The sequence below is a fragment of the Strix aluco genome, chromosome 11, assembly GCF_031877795.1.
Source record: "Strix aluco isolate bStrAlu1 chromosome 11, bStrAlu1.hap1, whole genome shotgun sequence".
NCBI classification, from domain to species: Eukaryota; Metazoa; Chordata; class Aves; order Strigiformes; family Strigidae; genus Strix; species Strix aluco.
The window spans coordinates 3743507-3769050 of record NC_133941.1 but is presented as its reverse complement, the minus strand read 5'-3'; the positions used below and the strand labels follow the sequence as shown (position 1 = coordinate 3769050).

The following is a 25544-nucleotide window of genomic DNA, read 5'->3' as shown; positions in this document are numbered from 1 at the left end:
GACTTTAGAAAAAAAGAGGCCTGTGCCAGAAAGCCTATATTTCTACGCAGACAAGAAGCTGAAGAGTTACATCTGCAACACAAAGTCACTGTTCATTCAGACAGGAAGAAACCAATCCTCAGGGATATTTACGCATTAATGACTTGACTTAAGAGTAACAAGACATGCCTACTGATGCCTTGAAAGAGCCAGAGTCCTCTGAATTTGCACTTGCAGGCAAGTAGAAATATTGTAGCTTTTCATAAGCACCAGTATCCTGCTATCCTTTTGCATGAAAAAAAATTAGGAGGTGGAAGGTTGAGGAGGACTGACAGGGAGGACTGGAAAGGGAGAGAGGGACACAGAAAATTTGTAACTGTAGAATTCTAGTAAGCGAATAGCCAACATAGGAGTTGCAGCTGAGCTGGTGTTTACAGCAAAGGCTGGTATGCTCTATTGTTAGAAAACACCAAGTTTCATTTCCTTCATTGTACAGGCTTTCTGCCACATACTTTTGGCAACATATTTATGTTACTAGTGTATTATACCTTGAGAGTAAAATAAAACAAAAACTTAAAAACCTGAAATCTTCCAACCCAGCTATCTTGATAGAAAAAGACATTGTGGAATAGCATTACATCTGTAGAACAGAAACCATAAAAACATTTACCTGAATATCAAGGATAAGGTTCCATTTCACTACTTTATTTGTCTGACTTCATTTCACTGATGTCCTCAGTGAACATGGCAAGAGAAGGAACTTGTCCCATCTAGCCAAAGACATGGGATTGGTCTGAGACTGAGCGGCTGAGGGAGATAACTGAGTGTAGAAATGGAGCACTGGTTTAGGTTAATGGGATGGTAGAGGACGGCGGAACAGGCATGTGGTCAGAATATATTTGAGGTAGCCTTATGTTCTGTAATTCCAACTAATCAGAAAGGGGAATGTCCTTAAAATGAACAAGGATCATTTAAAATGAAGAATTTCTAACCTAGAAATTCTTTTGCAAATTCCTTAAACACAGCATAGATGACAATTGAAAAGGCAGTATGTTGTCTTGAAGAGCTGCTTTGAAAGCATTTAACACAAAATTAATGGTGCCATTATTTCCGTGATAAAGAAGACAACAGTGCATCAAAAAAGTAGTTTGCTAAGATTGTGTTTCAACAGACATTTATAATTCATTCAGTAATATTCTGTTTACTAGTACAGTTTTACAGGAGGAAATAAATCTGTGTCCTTAATTATTCTTCAGATACGGTGATTAAAAGTAACATTAGCTAGAATTTCTTCCAAAAGGGTAAAAGATACTCAAAATGTGCATGCACACACATATCTATTGTATGCCTGTTGCACATATATATGATCCACAAAACTACCATGTGAATTTGCTCGATGCAAGAAATTGCAAAATGGCACCTTAAACTCTGCAAATACAAATCACATGACCAACAAAAGCAATGTAACTACAAGTTTCTCTGAAGTCAGTGATCAAAACTGGTTGGACAAAGTCCAAGTTGTTTCATGGCAGCCATTACGATGGATTTTTTCTTCCCCCCGCCCCCCATATTCTTCTTCCCCAAAATAATCTCCTATCCCTTCCCTTACCATATGGTTTCTTTTGCTGCTTTTCCCCCTCCCTTTCTTCAGAATAAAACACATCCTCATCTGGAGACAGCATGTAACATGGTAGGTTTCAAACTACGCATGTGCTAATAAGCACAAAAGCTAAACTGAACAAATGACAGGCAAGCTCAAGCTGTGACCCTTCCCTCAGAGAAAGCAGTATTTGAGTTTTTACACAGTCACACAGAATGTGTTAACACCCAGCAGGTTTGAAATGTCCACCTCTGTCAAATTTGATTACCCCTGGGCAAATGATCCAAAGTCAGTGGGAGCCTACAGGGGAAAATGAAAAAATCAAAGGAAGAGGCAATGACTGCAGAAAGTAAGTTTCCTTCAGAAATTGTCCTGCAGTAAGCATTCCATGTCATTTCTAAGAAACTGAAAAGAAACATACTCTACATTTCAAAGGCACAGCTGCTTACCGCTCAATAACATAGAAGTTGTCTCCATCATCACCTTGGTCAATCACATGTTCCTGAGGTTTCACCTTCCTCTCAAACATGGCATCAAGGACCTGAGACAGCTGCTCCTATAAAACAAACAGGAGGGGGGGGGGAAAAAAAAAAGAAAAATCAATAAAACTCTCAGAAAATACCCCTTAGCATTACTGCTGGACAAGGGCAAGTTCATTTGACTTGTTCTGGACAGTGAAGTGCAACATGCGTTGCATTATTTTTACTGTATGCAAATACCAGTAATGTTGATAGTAAATATTGACTTCCACTAGCACCTCACTTGTTTCCATCTTATATTAATCTAAGTTCAATAATGCAAACATACACAAATACTTCCATTACAGAAGTGCTATTATCTCAAATTCATGTCGAAATGGCTTAACTTATGCATACCAAAGCACACATGTACAGCAATAATCTGTCACAGCTTCACTGCAATGGATACATATTGATTTATGTCAACAGTATCTATATTTCATTATATGTATGTATGTATGTCTAGAAACTGCACCATGATTTATTAGTAACTTCTTTGTACTGTCCTCATCTAGGAGCCCCAGTCATGATCAGGACTGTACTGAACAAAACTCCACACAGAGTTATTTCCCGAGATAGTCTGTGTCTTACAGAACCTGCAATTCCAGCATAAGACTAGATCAGAGAGATACAGATGGGGAGCACATACAGAACGTGGGATAATGCTGGTCTGCACAGCAGACTCGAGCTAGGTTTCTCTGATGAGCCATGACTAAATTTTTTTTCTAGGAAGCACAGCCAGGGAAGCTGCGAAAGCCAAGAGAGATGATGCCACATAAAGGCCTTGCCTCAATGCTGACCTGCTTTACCATTTTTGTTATTCCGAAGTCCATTAACAATAGACTTTCATTGCATTTTCAATGACCAGATGCTCAAAGTTGAAGATGTAGATCACAGCTGAGTTTCTAAAAATATATTGCACAAACACACGAAGTAGTCTTTATGCTGCTAGATACACTTGAAATATTTACTGTGCTCCTTAAGTTGGGAATAATTGCAGCGTCTGTAGGCACCACTAAATTGAAAATATCACCTATCTTTTCACTAGAATCCTATTTTCTTGTCTTTAAAAACTCTCCTGATATTTAAACTAAGCAAAAAATCATTGTATGAAAGCCATTTATTTTAACCACATATTTCACAGCATGCATTTAAGTAAGAGTTGTCAGGAAATAAGCAATACAGATTTTATAAAGCTTTTTAAAAATAGTCTAGCTCGATAATGCTTTACATGGAGGATAAACAGGCAAAGACTTATCATTTCAAGTAAATAAAACACTGGGCTCTTCTGTCAATAAAAGGACAAGCTTCATCAGATTTCTGAACTGTAAAAAATCCTCTTGGTTTAAATATGGGTACTGAGCATGCTCAGGGGCCTTGCTGGTAAGGATAACAGTCATTGCTCTCACCCAGTACAAAATTCAGTTGTAACCAGGATTCTACAAAGTCATTTATAAGACACTGTGGAGCCTACGCATGATACATCATAGAGAGCTTTTAACAGGAGAGAAGTTATCTACTCCCCCAGCACCTTACATTGAAACATAAATGAGGTTTATCATTGGGGATGCTCAAAATCTCAGGGTTAAACTCTGTGACAATCTGAATTGATTTTAGTCCAAAGCTCAACATGAACCTTGCTAGAAGTGATCCACTGGACACTGGCTCCCTTGTGTTTGATACCAAGTATTCCAGCAACTAGTCATGCAAGTGCAGACATTTAAAAGGGCTGTTGAGTCACTGGGCCTAAATTCAGCACAGTTCACCTAAATGGAACCAGTGGAAAAGGGATGAATTTGGCCAGGACATTTCAGTCACACAATCATTTACCCCTAAAGGGGTTTTATGCAGTTTTGTTGTTGTTGAGTTTGTTTGCTTTTACTTAACAGTTTTACATGACACTCTTTAGAAGTTAAGAAGCAAAAGAATGTATTTTAAGCCTTAATTTGAAAGCGTTCCTCACAATTATGAAAGGACAATATACGTGGAGCAAAAGCAGCAGCCATGCATTCTGCCTTTCAGTGGGTATTCTACAGCCAACCTTCCAAACCAGCCACATAATACAGAGGAAGTTAAAAAGAAATTACTGAGGAGAGGCGAAAGGATGCAAGTTCCATACTCCCTTTATACCTATTACTAGGAAAGCTCTCCCCTCCCTGCTAAGTGCCCTTTATCATACTCTAATCAATGTATGGATTGCAGTCATCTTTTGCAGCCTGAGTCTTTAACAGTTGCAGTTAAGATCATTTCCCTTACTTCTCTCCTCAGCTGCTCAGAATGCTTTTCCCAGGAAGCAGTATTTTTCCAAGCCCACTTTCTCAGCTCAAATTTGTTTTTCAAAGGCATCTTTGAATATAAACTGGTTATTAATGTTTTGCTTCTGTATGATTTTGTAGGAAGCTAAAAGATTGGCCTGCTCAATTCAAATGGTGATCACATTTTGTACATACTCCTTGAGCTGCTGAATATTCTTAAATATGTTTCATTTTTTACTGCATATAATCAGGTTACTTGCAAAAGGAACCTTTAGAAAGTCTTAAGTAAATAGGCTTAATGACAACAGGAATTCCAGAATAGAGAAAGGACAGTCTTGGAAAAGACAGCTTTCAAGGAAACTTTATGACAGAATGTCAAATCCTCAAGCCTGCCACAATCAAAAGCTTTCAACAATTATTTTGAGAATGCAGTTCAGTGACTCTTGGAGTTCGTACAGCAACCGAGAACTGGAAGAACTTCTTGGTTTTCAAGCAAGCTGAACAGTATTTCTGGAACCATAAGCTATCACATCCATTGAAGTTCAATGATTCAAACCAGGAAGCTGCAGGGACCATCACTGGTGTTACAGCTTTCATTCTTCCCCAACCCAGAGTAGAGATGTCAGTTCTGTTTTCATGGAAGCACCAGACCAGAGATGAGATGCATTTATTCTATGGCCTCTCAGAGGCTGGATTAGAGGATCTCCAAAGGCCTCTTCTTAAGATCCTCATTAAAAAAATTCATACCAATTAAGATTACTAAGTGCAAGCAATGGAGACACATAATTAAAACTCAATGCTGAGGCAACGACTAATTAATAACCAACTTCAGCAATAAAAATAAGGCAAGTAAGAACAAGAACAAGCTGAAAAGATTACATTCATTTACAGAAAAATTTACTGACATATTGACATTTAAGAAAAAGATGCAGCAATCTGAAATCATCCAAATGTGGATAGTGTTCAATATCACAATTGTGTAAGTAATTTCCTTTTTAAATTACCCATAAAATTATGAACTGTTTCCCAGGGAAATCAGGCGCAATGGTACCCAACAGCAAATATTGAAACATATGCAAAAGAATAAAAAAACACTAAATTTTTCTCTAACAGAAAAAAAAAAAAGAATTTGCAGGGAGAAGGATCTGAAAATCACGGTAACTGACAATTTGACATGTTTGTTTATATTGTTCATGGATTGTTGCTCTCCAAACACACCTGCATATAATTAATAATTTATGAACTATCACAATGCAAACAAGTGTCTGGACTGTTAGATCATGCTATTACCTGTACGTACAAACAATCAACTCCAGTTAAGATTTTCTTAAAATGGTATTACCTGATCTAGGTTTTTGAAAAGCAGAATATCTTTACATGCTTCCTGCAGTCTGCATCGCTGTTCATCAGTTTTTGGATGAACTACCTTTAAAACAAAGTAAACCAAAACTGTCATGACAACAAAGAAGTAGGATTACAGACTGAACCTTCACTTCAGAGTGAAAAAACAGAACACAAGAGTGTCAAAGTATATAGTTCTTCTTTGTTGTTTGCATAAACAGTATTTATATATAAACACACAATGCAAGACAGAATAGAAGAAAGAGACTTAAGAAATACATTATGCTGACAATTAACACAGGCAAAATAACAGTCAAGAAAGACAAGAAAGAAGAGGATGCCTTTTCCTTTCCCTTCCCTCCTAACCCAGCCACAGCTACAGTCAAGGCTCGAGCATTTGGAACAGAGAAAAAAAGTCAAGAGTTTTCTTTCTAAACTCTGGCTGTATCGGTCCCAATATATTATTGTTGGCATACAGGTATAAGATTTATGATACATATGTATCTCAGCCCATGTAATAACAGAAGTTAAGAAGCACATATTTTTTCAGCAAAATTACTTAAAAGCTTTGCTGTTCGAGAGATTTTTTTTGTTACTTCTTTCCAATTATAAACATCTCATCAGGTTAAAGGAACCAACACTCACTGTGTCATAAAACTGTTTATATATGTGCTTTTGGGGGGCTAATTATGAAAACATATATAAAAATATTAATTACCTCACATTCACCACATTAGCTGTATTTCTGGAATAACAAGGATTCCAAAAAACAGTTACATCAGTAGGCATTTCTAAAAATTCATTGTCCAAAGTTGAACAGATGTCAGATCCTTGTTTTAAAAGAAAACTGAGTATTTTATCAGCAGTCAGGAAAATTAAGAATTTTGATGGAATAAATGTATCTGGGTTTATAAACATTTGAATGATCAGACACGCTCAGAGTCTTTTTTTTTCTTTTTATAGCATCTTATTTATGCAGTATCTTCTTTTTTAAGAGAAATTACATTAGACTTAGAGTTTCATTGCAGAAATGTAAGCACCCTTGAGATGGAACCTGGAAATGGAACACTACAAGTCCAGAGAGAAAACACTGACCCTCACCAGCCAGGATTTGCTCACATAAAAGCATCTCAAAAGAAATACAATTACAGTATCTGGACTTGCAATTCCTAGAAATTCCCAGCTTTCAAAACCAATAGAACAACAGGTGGCCACAATCTCAAAATATTTCAACAAAGTATTTCTTCTATCCAGGCAGAACTGCTTTGACAAGAAAGGCAGTAAAAAGCACGTGAGGAATTTTAAGCACCCGTGAAGAAACAGCTGTGGTAAAGCTTAACTAATTCTTCATAACAGCATCAATGCTCTAGGAACTGCCTCAACAAGCCTTTAAGATAATTAAGAAAGGAAAATATCCAAAATTTTAAGGATGGTAGACTTAAGCACAGCTCTCGAGTCCTTTGAAGCAAATGGTATTAAAGCCATAGTGAATAAAAAAGTGCAGGAGACAAAGTGGTCCTAAATTTCAGACCAATGTCACCCTGTCAATGTCAGCATACCACACAGCCTCTCGGAACGAAATGCTCGAGTGGTAGGGAAACGGTGATGTACAGACATCTGCCTGTCAAACTGTAGAGAACCACGAGTGATGCAATTCACTCCTCCTTACCCTTTGTTCTGTGTCTTCTTCCTCTTCATCTGGATTGAAAGCTTCAGCACAAACTTGAAAGAAAGAGAGAGGAAATTAGTAAAAAGAAGCAATTATACAAGAACACCAAACAAATCAAGTTTAAATTCCTTTCTTCTACATTTTATTTTCCTACAGGAGGAAAAAAAAAAAAAGCGATTTTGTTTTATGTTGTTATTGTGTCAGCAGCTTAAACCCTATCTATTCTCCGAGCAGGCACAGCATGGCTGCTCTCAAACTCTCATGTAAAAAGTCTGTAACTTACAATAGAAAATAATCTTGCCTAGCAAGTGCTCCAAAGCATGCACACAGATTTCCTTTCAATTCTTATCAAAGCATAACAATCTGCATTTAGATTCATTTACAAACATCTCTAAAATGCAGGGGAAAAATACTGCAGCTACATTTCTTTGTTCTTTGTAGTGCAATGTATATAGCAAAACACACTAAAAAAAAACAGTACAAGGAGGCATGTGGCACTTGCTCCTCAAGTCAGATTTGCAAGCGAGTACCTATATTTTGGGGTTTTTTCAATACAGAAATCACGTTTACACAGAAATTAACTGGGAAATGCACAATCAGCTTGACCATAGTATATTATATAACAAAAAAATGTTTAGTCCCCCTCACCCATATGCTCCTGTATCTTACTACATTTGAATGAAATGAATGTCAAGTTGCGATATAAAAATAACTTTAAAAAATACATAAAGTAATTTTTTAAAAATGGATGAGAACATTTGTGGAAAACATACACCGTAGCGCATAGGAACAAGGCTCTGCCAAACATGTCATTATAACTACAGGATCAATTGTAAGAGGCAATGATAATGGTGAGCTTCTAAAATTTCAAACCACTTTTGTTCTGGTTTAATACTTCAGAAAAGGCTTATCTTCGCTTATCTTAACAGTTAACGCTCTTACACAATTTTACAATATTAAACACAGACACCTTTGGCTGCCAAAAGCCTACAGCTCTAGCTCAGACTTCCTTATTAATTTGTGAACATTTGCATTTCTTACATGTCAAAGCGAACTCTGCATTCTAACTAGCTGTACAGATAGAGAAAGTGAGAGTCAGTCCTGTTTTCATCTAGTTCTGCTCTTACTTTAATAACGGTGGTCTTACTTCTGAGACTATACACTACTTGTAAAATTTCACAAAGAAACACAGACAAGCATTTTTCTTTGTATTTTATCCAGCATCCTGACAATACTGAAGACTTGGCAGAATGCCCAGAAGCTCACTGCAGTGACATCTAACAGCTGAATGGACTTAGAAAGTATAAATAAAAATAAGCCGATTTAAAAAAAAAAAAGCTACCATAAAAAAAAAAAAAACACAGAACCACCAAAACTAGAAAGCCTAGCATTCAGCAACTTGCAAATAATTTTAAAATGCATACAGGACTATCGACCTTGTCATCAATGCACAAGTCCAGCATAACTTGCTAGGAAAGACTTGCTTTTTTTTTTTTCCCCTGCCTAAAGGTACAGGTCTTTCCTAGCAAATTAGACTTTAATTCCTCTTTTTCCTGGAGGGGTTGAAGAGACTAGAATACAACGCAAGCGTTCCATTTATCAAACCACAATGTAAAAACCCAATCATGTAATCATTACGCATTTAAAGAGTAGTAGTTGCTCATACAATAAACCCAGTGTCACACTGCCTCTTCTGTTTGCACCATTTAAGAATATAGAAACGGTGGATTAACAGTGCACCTACAACACACACATGCTTTTAGTTTAACAGAGTGGTCCACCCACATTTAGGGCAGATACTTTACAAAGGATAAACAGCATTCTTCCCCAGCTGAAAAAAAGTCTAGTCCACCCCACGGTCCAAAGATGACTGTATTATGGGAAGGTAGATACCTACAAAGCTGCAGAACTTGGACTGATAGGCAAAGATCCACTTAATATGCAATACAAAGGCACTAACAAAGAGAACGTTATTAGCATTTCGGTGTGAAAGCTTTCCTCCTCCTTTCATTTTACAGTAAGGATCAAAGTCTATTGTGAAAGCTTTGGATTTTCTAATAAGGAACATTTTCTAATAAGGAACATTTTCTTAGAAGAAAAGCTCCTTGGTTTAAACAGTATGGTGAAACTAGAGATAAAAAGTATCCTCATTCTTTACAACCAGTATATCTTACCAGTAACTAGAGTTCAATTATGCACTATAGTATGTACTATAAATGCACTTCCGCAGGTTTCTGAAAGTACCTGGCATGTAAGCACATTCAAGACATGTATCTATGAATTCAGAGATCACTGTACTTCACTATCTCATTCCATCATTTAAATTCTCAATATTAAGCCGCAAATAAGATTTTGTTCCTGCCTCAACTGCAGGGAAGCTATTGCTAAGAATATGCTTTGGAATTGAGGAAATTCTCTTCAAGATTTCCTTGGGAAAACAAGTTTAATTACCACAGCTAAGACTACAGCATTAGAGCAAAACCTTCTCTTAAAACATGCAGCAATCAAAACAACACAGTTCTCTACAACTTTAGTATCAAACGGCTTTGGTTGGGATTTGTCTGCCCTATTTCATCTTACCCAGTAAGGGCGAAAACAGTTTCATAAAGCCTGCTAAGGATACAGACTAGGACTTAATGCCCTCCTCTTACATATGGAAATCACTCCTGAGTGCCCATGAATGGGCACCACAGAAATACAAGAGCAATGTGGCAAAAATACTACTTCTTCCCATGCTGTTACATAGAAAGACTTCCCATTATAATTTTCGTTCTTCAACCTCCTGCTGAGATTTCTTTTTTCACATAGAAGCAGTAGGGCAGACATTTTGGACTTCGACTGACAGCTTGGATTGACAGGACTTTATTTACTTGCAAGCAGAGCTGTAGCACTTAATGTAACATATCTGTTGTGGGATGGTTAAAAAAAAAGGGACAGAGACAAAAATGATTAATTCTGACCTCAAGCTTAAATTAATATTGTGATATGCTGGAAAGCCACAGAAAGCTTTTCAGCCTACTCATAACAACCAACAGCATTTTCCAAATATTTTAAAACATGACTAATGCAAAGAAAAGTCAAACATTACATCAACACCATCCTGTGGTTTACATCGCAATACAACTAATTTTTCTTTCCACTATTTTTAATTGGTAATTTACTTGTGGAAGTCTGTACTGGTGAACTTATCACCTGTCAAGATCTGTGTGTCAGTCTTACCTTCAATACGTTTCACGTTACCTGTGCTCAAACAGTGTTGCTTCTCTATTCTTTTGACTGAAAAGAACCCCTGTAACTACCCTAAACTCTGCCAACCCCCTCTCAGAAATCTATGGAAGTTAATTTCAGGACTCCTGAAGGTTAGGCATTTGTGGGTTATAATACAGCCAGTCCCAACGAAAAACCATCTTATCTTTCATCTTGGCAGAGTGAAAACATACTTGCCCCACTATTTTATACATGACTGAATTCACATATTAACTATTTCAGTGTCCCAATAAAACAGGTACTCCAAGGCAAGCTTATTCTCACAAGATTATCCTGAAGAAATGTGTTGGCAGCATCTTTTCAGACTCACTGAAACAGCAGTTGAAGGGATCTCTCTCTGAAGGCCACCCAGTCCAACCTACCCCTTAAAGGGGAGCTATTTGCAATGTGAGATTGGGGCTGACCTGGAAACCTCCCTGGGCAAAGACTGCACATCTCTGGCTAACCTGCTGCACCACCCTCCTGGGGAAGATCTTTTTCTGCATGTGCAACCTAAAGCTCACAATTATAATGTGAAGTGACTTCTGAAATCACACCTTTCCTATGTGAGATTTTCAGCACAACTCTGCCCCTGAGCAAACGCTACACATGAATGCACCAGTGAAAGTTATGTACATGTGTGACACACACCCCAATTACGTATTTCCAATACTAGTTATATCAGCATAGATCATGCAGACCAAGCTTCCTTCCAAATCTACCCACATAGTTCAAATAGCTTTGGAACATAAAAAACAGTCTTCAATTTTAAGAAGCTTTAAGATAAAAAGAAATTCAGGCTTTTATCCTACCATCTACATTTAGTCTCTCTTAGCTTCTGCAGCTTCTACAGCTAGTTTAGCTTTCTCCTCATACAGCACCTTCTTTGGCTTTCAAGAACAAGCACATCTGTTAACACTTCTGAAGGCTCAGAAATGACACAACTCAATCGCTGCTTTGTTATGCAGGTGACAGCATCTGAAAGCAACAACGATCTTTCTAGTTGCAGCAATGACATAAGCAGTGGATGGGTGAGGGGAAGCAAGGGGTGGGGAGAGAATGAGAAGTAGCAAGAAAAGTTTGCCAGTACAAACACCACCTTTGTTTATGCAAGTTGTAATGGTTCCCAAGATAATATTGTTCTGCAAAATATGTGTTTTGTCAAGATCAAACGCCTTGCAATCTATGCAAATCTGCATAATAATTCAGCATTTAGCTCCCATAAGCAAATAAGCCTTTGTGAGAAATGCATACCAACCCGGTAGTTGAGAGATCACTGTTAGTTTTTTTCAAAAGAGCACCAACAGGATGAGGCCTGAAGACCTTCAGACACACAAGAGCAGGAAAAATTTTCACATTGGACATGAAAATTCTACATTTTATGTAAGGTGAGTGCATTGTTAATATTTCAGTTGTTACTGGAAGAAGTAGCAAAGATATATTCTGTCATATTCTCTTTGCAATTTTGGATAGCACCTTCTGTACTTCGGAGTGAAATCCTAGTCACTCGTCTTTACTTACAAGGATGCATTACCTCCAACTGATCCTATGAGCACCATTAATGAAGATCCACCCAGAGCAGTACATGCAGAACAACCCTTTCAGTTATTTATTCAGATCAGTAACCTTGCACTATGTTTAAGGTGACATTCTTTGCATTTGAATTTGTCAAATCTTCAAACATTTTCTAAGTCCGTCTCTCAAGGCACAGATGTATAGCCTCTTCTGGGAGCACTATGCCAGCTGGAAAGGTGACCACTTCCAGTGGCTTGTCACTGCCTCTTCGACAGCTGCGTTGCTAAAGCAGACACTTCCAAAAGGATGTAGTCGAGATGAACTCAGGAGGTTTAAACAGAGCCTATACATAGGTCTTTGCTGGCACAGCTCAGTGTGATTTTCTGCATTTGGGAAACAACTTCAAGTTTCCTCTCACTTCTGTTGCTGGATAGCTCAGAACTTTTTGGTTTAGAAATTGCACTTTGTTTCCTGAGTTAAAGATCTCACCATGTCAAAGCAGACGACAGATTCATACCTCGATCCAGCAAGTGGAAAACAGAACCTGCACCCATTTGCACTACCTGAACAATTTTCACATTTATGACAGTTAGAATGAAAAGCAACACTGAAACCTGAAAAACAGTTAAGCCATCTGCAGGAAAATCAGCTGTTTCAGCCTTCACTAATGAGAATTGACTGAAATCAAGTGTAAATTTTTATTTTAAAAGAGTGTCATTGCACCAGCCCAAAACTCAGATCTCCGGTCTTAAAAGACCAGTCTTTCTCTTTTACTTTATGTGCCATATGAAAATCCCCAGATGCAGGAGCACCCACAGCAGTATCACCTCCTGACTTCATTCTTAATTCTCAAGGAGGCATAACTGAGACACGACTTACAATGACTGGGACTTGAGCAAGCAACGCCCCCTCAAATCTTTGTCAAATACTAACACCGAATATTCAAACACACAACCAATTGCATAGCCATATATGTCAAATCAAATGTAAGATTTTTTTTCAGCTGAAAAATAGTTAGAAATCATGAATTTAAGTGGCAAAGGAAAAGAATGGATTTTCAGTTCTGGAAACGGCTACAGACCATTAAAGTTGAAAGGAAATTACAAGAAAAGCAACTCTGTTCTTCACATGCAGAGTTATTCTGCGTTACAGATTAACTACGAAGATACAAAGTCACTCAGGTGGCTGTGCCAAACCAGCTCAGTCCAGCAAGGATTACAGGTTCAGGTGCAGCTCCGCACATGGTCCCAAAGCCTGCTCAGGTTGGAAAGCTGCACAGATCATTCTGTCAGGCAAAGCAGCCTATGAGACACCGATAAGCCTGTAAAACCCTAGAATCCTGCACTGTTTCACCCAGCTCTGCGGAAAGCCAGCATTGCCTCTCTGTACATACACGGTTAAGAGGTAAAAATGTTCATCTGGCTTACCCAAAGCTTTGCTTATACCCCTAATTCAACTTGAAAATGCCCATCTCTGATGGGGATGTTACTGATATTTCTCTAAGCCCACTACGTTAATAGAGTAGTAAAACTGAGATCACAGGCAGAGCATGAAAGGACCCACTCTAGCTCAAAGCTACCCCAAGGCATGATTTTGGATAGAAGCTGATGCCCAGGGAGGTTGGAGCATCTAAGAGAACTGGATGATGTACTGCAGTGCTCACTATCTTTGCCTTTAGAAACCTTTGCTAACCATTCCCTCAGTACGATTACCTACTTTCCTGTGGTATTATCTAAATCAGACTTCTCCACCTTGTTTTCTTTCCATCAAGACAGAAATGCAACAGTTCCCGTGACAATGGCTTGTGATAAAACTGTGATGCCAGTGTCACACACCCCCATTGCATACAACATTTCAATCATAAGTTCAGAACAGACTGCATAATCAATTATAAATGCCACCTTTTACGATACTGTGGGTTTCTTCTTTGCAGGAAATCCAACTCTACACAGACATCTTTTCTAAGATACATAAGTACAGGCAATATAATAAGCCCTTTAAAATTATGACAGTTGGTTGACAACTACTTCCATATGTACATTTGTGTTCAAATACCTTTACTAAATTCATATAGATTAATAAAAATCTGGTTTTAAAGGCCTTATGATCAGATATACCAACTTAGACAATGCATTACAGCAGAACAGCCACTAAAATGATACAGCCACAAATTAAATTTTTTTTTTCCACTACGGGAATATTTGGCAAACTATTTAAAATTACATTTCCCTAGGGGCAAACGATAACTTTCATGATGAAAGACCTAGAATAATAAACGGAAAGTAAACAATCACAGTCTTTTAGATTTATATCTTTCCTTACTACGTATAAGGAAAGCATTACATGTAGACAATACTGCTTCAAATAGATTTTTAAGGCAAACATAAAGCACTTTAACTTATAATACAATGCATTCCAACTTAATTATTATTTCTAGTTAGGCTTTGTTCAGCGTTTGGTTTTTTGTTTTGTTTTGCTTAACTCCTTCTGCAACATACAGTATCTAGCATGGAAAGCACAGCAAGTCACCTGACAGGCCTTGCATTGCCACAGCCATCCCACATGTGGCAGGGACATACAGCACTAGACAAATAATAGACCAAGGGCTCCTCAGCACACTTGAGGACCTGATCCTGGGATCTACTATGGAAAGACATTTCCTGTCAAACTAAGAGGCAAATCGGGGCAGGGGACAGGGGGGTGGGGGGAAGGCATCCTACTGAACTGCAAGAAAACTGGAGGACAATCCTCAGCCTGGATAATTTTATTTAAATCCTCTTCCTACTCAGGAGCAATTAAAACAAAAAACTTGTGTCAATGCAGGACTGGGGATAGAACCGTCTTAGGCTCTTCTACCTCTTTGGTATAACCAGATGAGTATGCCATTTGCCTTTTTCTTTTTTCCCTTTTTTTTATTCCCAATTAAACCAACGGCTGTTTATCACTATTTGCTTTATGTAGTTGCCTGTTTAATTATATTGAGGCACAACTTTTACTTAATGCATTTGTGTACGAGTTATGCAAAGTACTTTAGCTTATCCTCCCACTTTACCTGTTCACAAGTGGTTAGAGGGTCACACCCTCCCTCTTCACAGAAGTCAAATGCTGGGGCATAATAATAAAGTCATGAAGCTAATTTGTTTCACAGAATAAAACACTGGCAAAAATAACTGAATAAAGTGCCTCTAGATTGTCTAAATACACATTTGTGCATACACTCCAATAATTCTACATAATTCCTAGACTGTAATTTTTATTAATTTGAAATTCTACAATCTACAGAGGACTTAATCACAAAAGCACTCTGTAGATAAAATATAGCACTCTGCATGTAGCCTCTCTCCTGTACAGCTGGAGAAGCCAAAGGACAAGATTACCTGATTTCACAGGAATCATCAGCTAACTAAGCCACAACTAAGGCTCCTGCACTTCTGGCTTCCATGTCTCTATTCGTAACAGTAGAGCCCAGTATCCAATCAGACACTAGGGTGCTGTGGACCTTGCAGAGGTGAGTCTGCATTAAAAAAAACACAAAAAGCTTTCCATCATGGTGGAGGACTACTTGAAAATCAGAAAGCTTTCCATGTGGCAGTATCAAAGGAGTTCACAGCTCTGACATGGTAACAACCAAACCCAAAATATTGCCACTTCCATCTTAAACAGTAATTTACAATTTGCTATTTTTGTTTCCAACTCCCTTTACTACATTTAAACAAATATCTTACAATGGCAGCAGGGCATTTAAGAGTTAGACATTATTCTGTGTGGTGCAACCAGAGAAATTCAAACGAAGCAAGCTTTATTCTTGCAAGTTAAGAAATCAGAAGACTGAAATGGATAAACATGCTGCTGACCTTGTTCAAGCCTTTAAGAGAGCCTTACCGATGAGATAGTCATCCATAAAAAAGGTCTCCTGGAAAACATGATGCTACTACTATTTCAGAGCACCCAGATTCACAATTGTAGAAGTAAGCCTTCTGCTTTAATGAGCTTCTGTTTTAACCCATCACATAAATCTTACCACATTTCTAAATGGTTACATAAGCAAGGCAGATAAAACCAGAAATTAAGCACCAATAATGTTTACATGCCTGGTAAAAACAGTGATACTTTATCTCAGTTAAAAACAGCATGAAGAATGTTCATTTTACATTCAGTTTACATCAAAACACGGCAAGTTCCAAGAAATGGCTCAAATATATACCTTGCAAAAAAAAAAAAAAAAAAGAGGCATGTATGTTACAGGCTTTTAGTTGCAAACAGTAGATAGAAAAGATAATCTAGCTGAGGACTAAAACAGAAAAGGTGTTTTTACAGTCTAGAAATAAGAAATTCACTTTCAGTTTGCAGATCAAGGCATTTTTTGGTTTTTATACTTTCAATTCTGGTATGTGAATGCTAAACCTGCAATAAGGCACATAATATTTTAAAAGAACCACCAGCACCTTGGGAAAAGTGCAGTGAAGTGCTTGTGTGTTAGAGCAGAGCAGATATTTAGCAATGAAAATTACCCATATCTTTCTGACATCTGTCGTGACAGAGAATTGCAGGATGTCAAAGTGTTAGAAGGAAATTTCATTTCTGAAATTAATGGGTCAGCAACTTAGATACGATTTTTAAAGATTTCTAGAGAATGTCCAAATAGATTAAAAATCACATTACCCCTAATGGAACAAGTAATGCCTATTTACCTGTAGTGACAGGAAACAATATAAAACTAGCATGGCTTTGACACAAAAGGATTGTTTGCAGAGCAGTGACATGGAAGCCCCCAGGTCCCTGGTGCTTTAACTCCTGGCGCACAGGCCCATGCAGGAAATGTGGAAACCTACCATCTAATCCCTTGAATAAAAACCCAGCAGCTACTCCCATTTCTGTGCAGCTACTGACCAACTTGGATGCCCTGGTGATTGCTAGTAATGGGGAAGGTGTAACTATTTGACTTGATGTAACTCATCTTCAGGATGAGTCAGCTCTCGACTTTAGTGGCTCACTGAATAAAAAGATTCATTTACAGGAAATACACAGCTGAAGTAGTCTGGCAAAAGACTAATATTAGGCGGAACTTCATCCGTTAGAACTTGTATGCTTTATTCATAACCACTTAGTTCTGTGTTTTTCCGTTACAGAAGATAAATGAGTTTAAGAAGGTTACACTCCTTCCTATCACAAATTTTGGAGACGTGGGAAAAACATACATTCAGACACACTAATCCAAACCAGGTTAGTGCTTCAGGCAGCCAAATACCCATGCAGAAGTCATCTCCCAAAGTCAAGTTTCAATTTAAGTCTTTCTTTAAATGAGAGCACTGTAAAAGTGTTCACAGCAATCCCTAACTGAGGTTGCTTTAAACCCATTATATTCCCTGTAGCTAGTTTTTAGCATGCTGACTAAATCTTTGCATTATTTGGAATACACACAGTCCCATCAAGGTGTCCTGGTGTTAAAAATAAGTGAAGTTTCTGAAAATACATGGGATATCCTTTCATATTTAAACCAGGTATGCTTATTTTCTGTTCTACATGGACTATTCAATCCATTTCACATTTAATCTGAAGTTACAGAAACCTAAACTTGCCATGACTGTATTAACCAGTATAAGAGCATAACATCCATGACTTTGTCTAAAACTCTATATTAAAAAAGGGATAAAGTGCTGCCTTGCTTATTCACAAGAAAAACGCAAATCACATCTAACTCCTGAGGTCGCTCCACATACACATCACCATATTTGCACTAAGCATAAAACTGCCTTTTTAGCTTGTATCGTGACATGCATTTTGAGATTTCCTGCAGTGTGTTTGCTTTCAGTTTCTTGTGCACAACAAACCATGTGGGAATATTTTCGTTTGAGCTTGAATTCATTCACATGTTAAAAAACAGCTTGGGTTCAAAACAAAAGGTGGGAGCAGGGAGGAAGCAATTCTCCTCTTTTCCATCTCACCTCAAAAAAAGAAAATTAAATTCCAACCCATCAACAAGTGAGAATGAAATTTTATTTTTAAAAAACATCAGCCAAAGGCTAATGTTTTCAAAAGTATTTATGTATCTAAAGATATGGAGTAACATTTATGTAGGCTTTTTAAAGATCTTTCATGTAAAAGAATTAATGAAAATTAATCACCTATACCTTTTGCCATCTGAACATTTTTGGAAAAATGGTCATCACTGCATTAATTGCTTAATAAATGTACATAGCTATACCTTATTTTCCCAATTAATAGGACTAATTTGAGTTAAAATATTTGACTTTAGATTAACAACTTCTAATCATTATGTAACACTATAAGTACGAACAATTATTTAGAAAGACTAAATAAAAAAAAAAAAGAGGAAAACTGAATGAATTCTACTCCACAATAGCACTTATATTCCCTTATATTTGCACTGAGTAGATTGGATCAGATTTCATTTGACCAGGTATTGCATTGACCTAAGTTTTAAATAAGGATGCTCACCGCGTGTTGTATTCCTCTATGTCATTAAAAACTCTAGCAATTACAAGCAGAATTATTCACAACAGTGTGAAATCCAAGTAAAGGTGAAGTCACGACTGTTAATTTCCAAAAATAAACTTTTCATTATTCACTGAACACCAATTACGTGCCAAGAATTTTTAAATAAGTCCCAATATTGCAAACAGAGAAAACAAGCTTTTTTTTTTGTTTAACGAATAATGATTCAGACACATTCTTACAGGAGAGCACCCACACAATTTATCACCACTTTCATCTGTCATCCCACACACTTGGCTTTTGCTCATATCAACATTTTTCAAAATGAATTATTTTCATTCTAGTTATGATATCAGTTTTGCAATCATTAGGGATAGCAAAAAATGATATAAGCATCAGGTTGGTGAAATAGGAAAGCTGTTGGTGCCATTTGTAAAAATGTGAATTTTTAAACTCAAAAGTCTCTTACAATTTATCATCTGCCTGAAAACCTTTCAGCAGAAGTTATTATGCCATCAGTTTTATAAGATGGTGAATAATCAATATAGAAATTCATTAAATAGCTGCAAGAGAAGAAACCAGATCGTGATTTTCAAGTCATCCTCTGATAATCAGAAAGTAAGTAAAAAGTAAAGAGACACAGAGAAAGTTAGTCACTCAGTCTTCCTCCCTTGATGATTTGAACTGATGAGATTTTATCACTGAAGTAGCAGATAGTATCCTGCAAGAGAAAATACTCAAAACAGCTTCCCCAAAAAAGTGTTGCTTCTTGCTTCATTGCTACTATTTAGACGTCTTAATTTAACAGGATCTCAAAACTATATTCTTTACCAAATACCAACATGCTGCATGGCAATAATTAATATAAAAGCTTTCTTTGAAGATTATTTTTTAAAGCTGTCATTTTAAAAAGCTAAAAGCTACTAAAAAGGTTTTACTATGCATAATATTATCATATCCTGACATCTCAACTTGCCAGGGTGTGAAGAAAATGCTACATCTCACTAGAAAGCCCAGAGATATCAGACTTTAACAACATATCTACTTTGTGAGATGACTGCTCATCTTTGGTAGGAGCCAGAAGAATGAAGAGCTCAACATAAAGAGTCCCCCATTGTCAAAATGGAGAAGAACCAGGGAGTCTGAAGAACCAACAGTCATACAGGTCTCTTATGGAAGTTCATCTTACGAGGAAAGGAGCAGCCAGAAACTGTCAGGGGACATCGATTTAAACATTATTCAAATACAAAATTCTATACCTACACCCTCTAAAAATAGCATGTTAAAGTGTTGCATGAAAATGGATGGGAAAAAAAAAAAACCAACAAAAAACAACAAACCTAAACCAAAAAACAACCATGCTGTCATATCAGATTGCTAGAGAGAAGTAAAAGAGAAACATTGCTGGGTTTGGAATCAGTATTTTCAATGTTAATATTTGCTATACACAGGAAAACAGGATTCAGTAACATTTAAGCAAAATTCTCCTCTACATATGTAAACATTTATTCAGCAATCGTATCTTAGGAGAGGGCTTAGCACCTGATTCCAGGGACAGCAGATTTGATCCCGCTCACTTCACCGAGTCTCTGCTGAAAGCTGCCCTACCAAAGGGACTAACTGAAGCAAGTCTTGTTCATTTGATTACTTTTTATATTAACATAGAAATTGTCACAGATCCTGACAGCCATGTTACTTTGCTGGTATAAAAATATCAGGGAAATAACTATCATATATTGCTTCCCTAGATTATATAATTCAATTATTCTGCTCATATAGTTATTGAATGTGAAAACTGTAATCTCATTCCTATCCCACAAAGGCCAAAAGAAGACTGAGGAGGGAGTACAGGAACATGCAAAAGAGATAAATTATACCAGGTCACTCAGATAAACAGAAATAATTGGAGAAAACAGATTAAAACCTTCTGTCACATGTATGGTATGGGTGTCATACTTTGTCAGATTTTTTCTATCCCACAAAGAAGTAAGCAAGTCTGCTGGAGAGTGGGTGTTCTGTGGAATGAATCAAAGGTGTCTAGAAATGGCAATATAAAAATCTAGCAAAAAACTTTACTTTTCTGAAACATGCTAAAACTAAAAGAGTAGAAACTATGCCCAAGTGAGACTGTAGTAGGCGTCACACACTTCATTCCAAAACCACAATTAACTTTCATTCATATACTGCCAAGAGCAAAATCCTCTTCAATGTTACATATCAATTGTTAGAGTGGGACAAACTATCAGTGCACTCTTTCCTCTAGTTTTGAAATAGCTTTGATATTATTACTTGAAAAAGGAGGTATCACTGCTTTCTCCTACCTCCCTGCACCCCGTAGTCACTAACCAAGGGCTGACATGCCCACTGGTATTCTCTGCAGCCTCTCTCACTACAGAAAAGGAAGTGACTAACAAAATAAAGCTTTTCAGGAGCCCCTATGCTTGGAGGAAGATCAAGAAACGTAATCAGGCAAGTATGAATTTCAACACAGTCCAACTCTTGGGAGGAAGGAATATGTATGGTTTTCAGGCCATCCAAACCAAGCCTGGGCAGACTGAGTCAGTCAGCAGGCCGTGTAACATGAGTTACTCACGCTAGCAGGAGGCTCAGACATTGCCAATTCACTTAAAGCAGCAGCAAGACGACTGTTCCACTGGGTAATTAGCACTGAAACTGCCCATGGCACCACAATCTATGGCATTCTATAAGCTAGGGGATTTTAAAATTAGTGGGTTGGGTTTGTTTTTTTTTTTAGTTTCTACATATGCATAGCTTATGATTTTGCAAACAGAGGATTATTTTAATCAAGCCAGTCACCACCTTGTATACAAATAAGAACTGATCGACACAATGCCTGGGGTTTGTGCACATGCCATAGAACCTCAACATGTTACATGGCCAAATATGCTATACACAAATCATCTATTCATTAGACAAATTTCTAGGGGATCATCAAGCTCTCATTTCTCTCTCTCCCTCAGCATTTCCTGGAATAGGCAGTTTCTCTTCATGGGAACACTCCTTTACCACTCTACACTTCTATAAATAATTCTGTGAACATGATTAGATAAGTCCCCCTTTTCCAGGATGACCCTCCTGCAGTCTCTGGAGTTTCTCACTATCCCACCCACAGACCCCTGCTTTGCTGGCTCAATCTCTGACCAGCACACAAAGCCACGTTTCTCTGGTCAAGAAGCAAATGGGATTCCCTGCAGAGTCTTTCTAGCTGTCGAACTGTTTAATGCCAAGCAAGCCAACACTATCTCTCCCCCTCAGGGAACACATCAACCTAGGAGATGAATAAGTAGCAAGCGTTGCAGAAATGGGGAGCATAACTGAGCAGAATGAATCCCCACGTTCTCAGTACTACAGGGTGAGAAAGATGTAGTATGTGAGAATGTGCTACTACCACTTATGGGATATGAAAGCAGTATCATCACATTTGGTCAACAATTTGAGAATTGTAGAAATAGAATTCATTCCTCTTCTGGACAAAAAAGAATATAAAAAAAGATACATTTAAATGTATAAGGTCAGCTTGACCTTTCTAATTGATTACTATTTGTCAATCAGTTTTCTTAAATCCCGATGTCTTGACATATTTTACTGAGGTACTGCATAAGCTAGAAGTAAACCAATTTGCTCAAAGTTTTCAAAAAGCACAAAAATAAACTTTCTGACCAATTCTTGCCATGTGTCAGAAAACTCATAGTTTGAGTAAGTCTTAAAGAATGACAGCTAAATACTTACAATCGTTATAAAAAAATATTTGCCAGTATGGTCAAGAGCCCCAGGTTTAGATGTTTCATAACTAAAAATAAACACCGAAATGAGAATTCAGTAATCATTACAAGAGGTTTTTTCTATGGGTTTATGTATTCTTAGAATTTGCACTAGTGTACCAAGGGAATCATGATCATCCTGTTATCTTCAGGCAGCTAATCACAACTGATCAAGAATAAACACTCCAAATTTAATATTGAGGACATTAATAAAACAGTTTAAAACAGATTCTGTAACTGCTATGTGTAAGAGAGAGTCATAAATAACTGTTAGTCTCCAAGAACATGTATCTAGTTGAATCGTTTACCAGAATGATTATTAGCCTGTCCTAAACTATATGTATAATGCAGACAATTACTTTATTTTCTTTTCCTTTAATTGGAAATATATTTTTTCTAACTTTCATTCTTGACCTACTGAACAATGAGACCCATGCCATAATGCCCCAGACAGCCAAATGCTTAAATGAAAAGAAATATTCCTGCTTGAGTTTTAAGTCAAGTCTTCAATGTGTCCAACATCAGTTTTTAAATTTTTCGCTTATTTTGTTCTTCCAGAGTACTGTAAATCTACAATTCTGTTTGCTGGTATCAAGATTTACCTGCACAATTTAGCTCTGCTCTTTATTCCCCTTACAAATGTACACCGCACTGGAAACATGACAATAGCTGATAGGACTGATAAGGTTCAACATGGACTAGCAGAAAGTTCTTCTGAACAGAAGACCAGAAAAGACTACACTAAATGCTATTACCAAAATAAAAAAAAAAAGAAAATGTGTGTCAGCATTTCTTCTCCATGATTTGTTCTGCTTTACTTAATTAGTTAAAACAGATACATTTAGATACTACCCTGAGTAATCCATAATGCAATGTTAGTTTGTTATTTGTTGGTTTATAAAGAAATAAGAAATCTTATAAAAAATGCCAAATGAAAAGTCTCCTAAAACCTAACACATCTAACAAGGAAATCAAATCAAATTCAGAGCACCAAAACCAACAAATCAGTCATTCATTTTATGCAAGGGATGATAGAATGTGGTTGCCTATAATAGCAGGGGCTGAGTTCAATAACCTAGGAGAACCCTGCTGGTCTCGTTCCTGTCTGGGTAACTTCTTGACAGACACAGCAGGTATGAAGTGCAAAAAAACCCAACCAACCAACTCCCCGCCACCCCAAACCAGTAAGTTTCTGTACTTTTTTCTGCCAAGAAAAGGAAAATGGGGTCTCCTTGTATATGCCTGGATGCTCTTTGCATCTTTTTTGCATTTTAACAAATCCCACACTGATCATGACCTTTACAGTGCATATATAGAAAGTGGAGAAAAAATATTTTTTTAAATTGTGAAAAGTATTTAACACACAGTAGTAAAATATACATATTCTAGTAATGTTCGTCTCCATGAGAATTCTAACATGTACTGTAAACTCTGAATTATTCTAGCTCTTCTTGGAGCAGCAGTGTTATTAAGCATCTAAACAGTCCTCCTTAATCTAATTGCATAAATTAGCAATTCAATTTTACATTTGCTGTTTAGTCATTCACATTAACCTTTAGACCTCTTCAATGAAGGAACTTGCTTTTTAACTAAGAGTAGCTTAATACCAATATTACATTTCAGTATTGAAGATTCAAAAAGATTACAACTAACCTCTGATTAAGGCTCCACTTTTTAACTTCGGGAATAATTCAGCCTTTATTTACATTTAAATGCGAGATGTATTCATGTCTCATTTTTAAGATTTTACTTCATCAGCAGGTTCCAGGGTGGATTAGTTTAATTAGCAGAGAAATTAAAATGTCTTGGGACTCTCCAGATTAAGATACTCTACAATGTATGACTTCCAATATTTACTGTCAGACTATCAAACTCCATCATTCAAGATACAGTTTTTCTTGCCTAAATTTCTCATGTAATAATATACCAAGACTACCAGCACTGTCAATTTTTAAGAGTTATGAAGTTCTCTTTATACTCACAATTACTTATATGTAGTGGCATAAATACACAGTCATACCCTTAATCATACCCAAGCAATGGAACTGCATGGGTATAAGGATATTGAAATTAAGGATACATGAAATTAAACATGTATATACATGATAAGGATACATGAAATTAAACATGTATTTATCTCATATTTTTACATATCATATATACATAATCAACAATGCCCCATCACACAGACCAAAGAACGTGTCAGATCATATACACAAGTTGCAAACTGAGTAGACTTGAACTGAAAACTAGAGAGAAAACGCTGAACACACTGGCATTTTTATAAAGACATTTTTCAAATCAGAACCATAAGGACTTTCTAGACCAGCTAAATGTTACAACTAAATATCTGAAGTAAAAAAAAAAGTAACATATGCAAAACAACCCACACTGCACCTTGAATGAAAAAAAAATATAGTACCTTCTCATCTACACATAACATTTTGTTCACGTGATAACTGTTTAAGAACAACTTCAGAAATAATGTGTGGGGAATAACAGCTATGCACTAAAGCATTTGATATTGGTTAAGATAGAAAACAAGCAAACAAGAAAGTATAATCTGCATCTCCAGAACAAGTGAACAACTACAAATCCAACCACTTCAAGATCAGTTGCACAAACAAGGGGCTAAAACAACATAAAGTGGAGATACCTCCCACCCACCACATTTCTGTATTCTAACAAGAGATAAAATTCTTAGCAACACAGAAAATTAGGAAGTGTGTTCCAGCAGAAAGAAGCTGCCACTTTTTCAATTCACTGCAAAGCAAGCCTTTGCCATAATTATCATGTTACATAAAAGTTCTGGGAAGTTTTGCTGGACAGAATCATTCCTACTGCTGAAGTTGCTTCAATAGTTTGTAATCACCCATAGAACTGTTTTCTAAACTATTCTCAGTGTGTTGTCCATTGGTTTCTAAAGTGAATTAAGAAAAAAATTTTCATTATTTCAAATAAAAATACTGCAAGAAGTATGAGAAATAAGGTAGTGATGAAGAGTATGGTCATTTTTAATGTAAGCCCTTTAGCCAAATACACATTTCAAAACATTTTCAGAAACATGAAATTCTTAAAAGGAAATCATACCTGATACTCTTCTGTTGTATCGATTAACAACTGGAGCTGCAAAACAAACAAACCAAAATTACAAATGCTATTTATTACTACAAACACAAAGTC

At 36.9% G+C, this 25544-nt stretch overlaps 1 protein-coding gene across 1 annotated transcript in view; it reads right to left on the bottom strand.

Moving 5' to 3' along the window:
- PRKAR2A (protein kinase cAMP-dependent type II regulatory subunit alpha) overlaps positions 1 to 25544 on the bottom strand; it is a 68448-nt gene that overhangs the window by 17541 nt on the left and 25363 nt on the right. The window contains exons 2-5 of the mRNA XM_074835808.1: positions 25452 to 25487; positions 7363 to 7415; positions 5695 to 5778; positions 2029 to 2135 (exon numbers count right to left, since the gene is read on the bottom strand). Coding sequence (XP_074691909.1) covers positions 2029 to 2135; positions 5695 to 5778; positions 7363 to 7415; positions 25452 to 25487 — 280 coding nt within the window. The remainder of the gene's footprint in view (positions 1 to 2028; positions 2136 to 5694; positions 5779 to 7362; positions 7416 to 25451; positions 25488 to 25544) is intronic.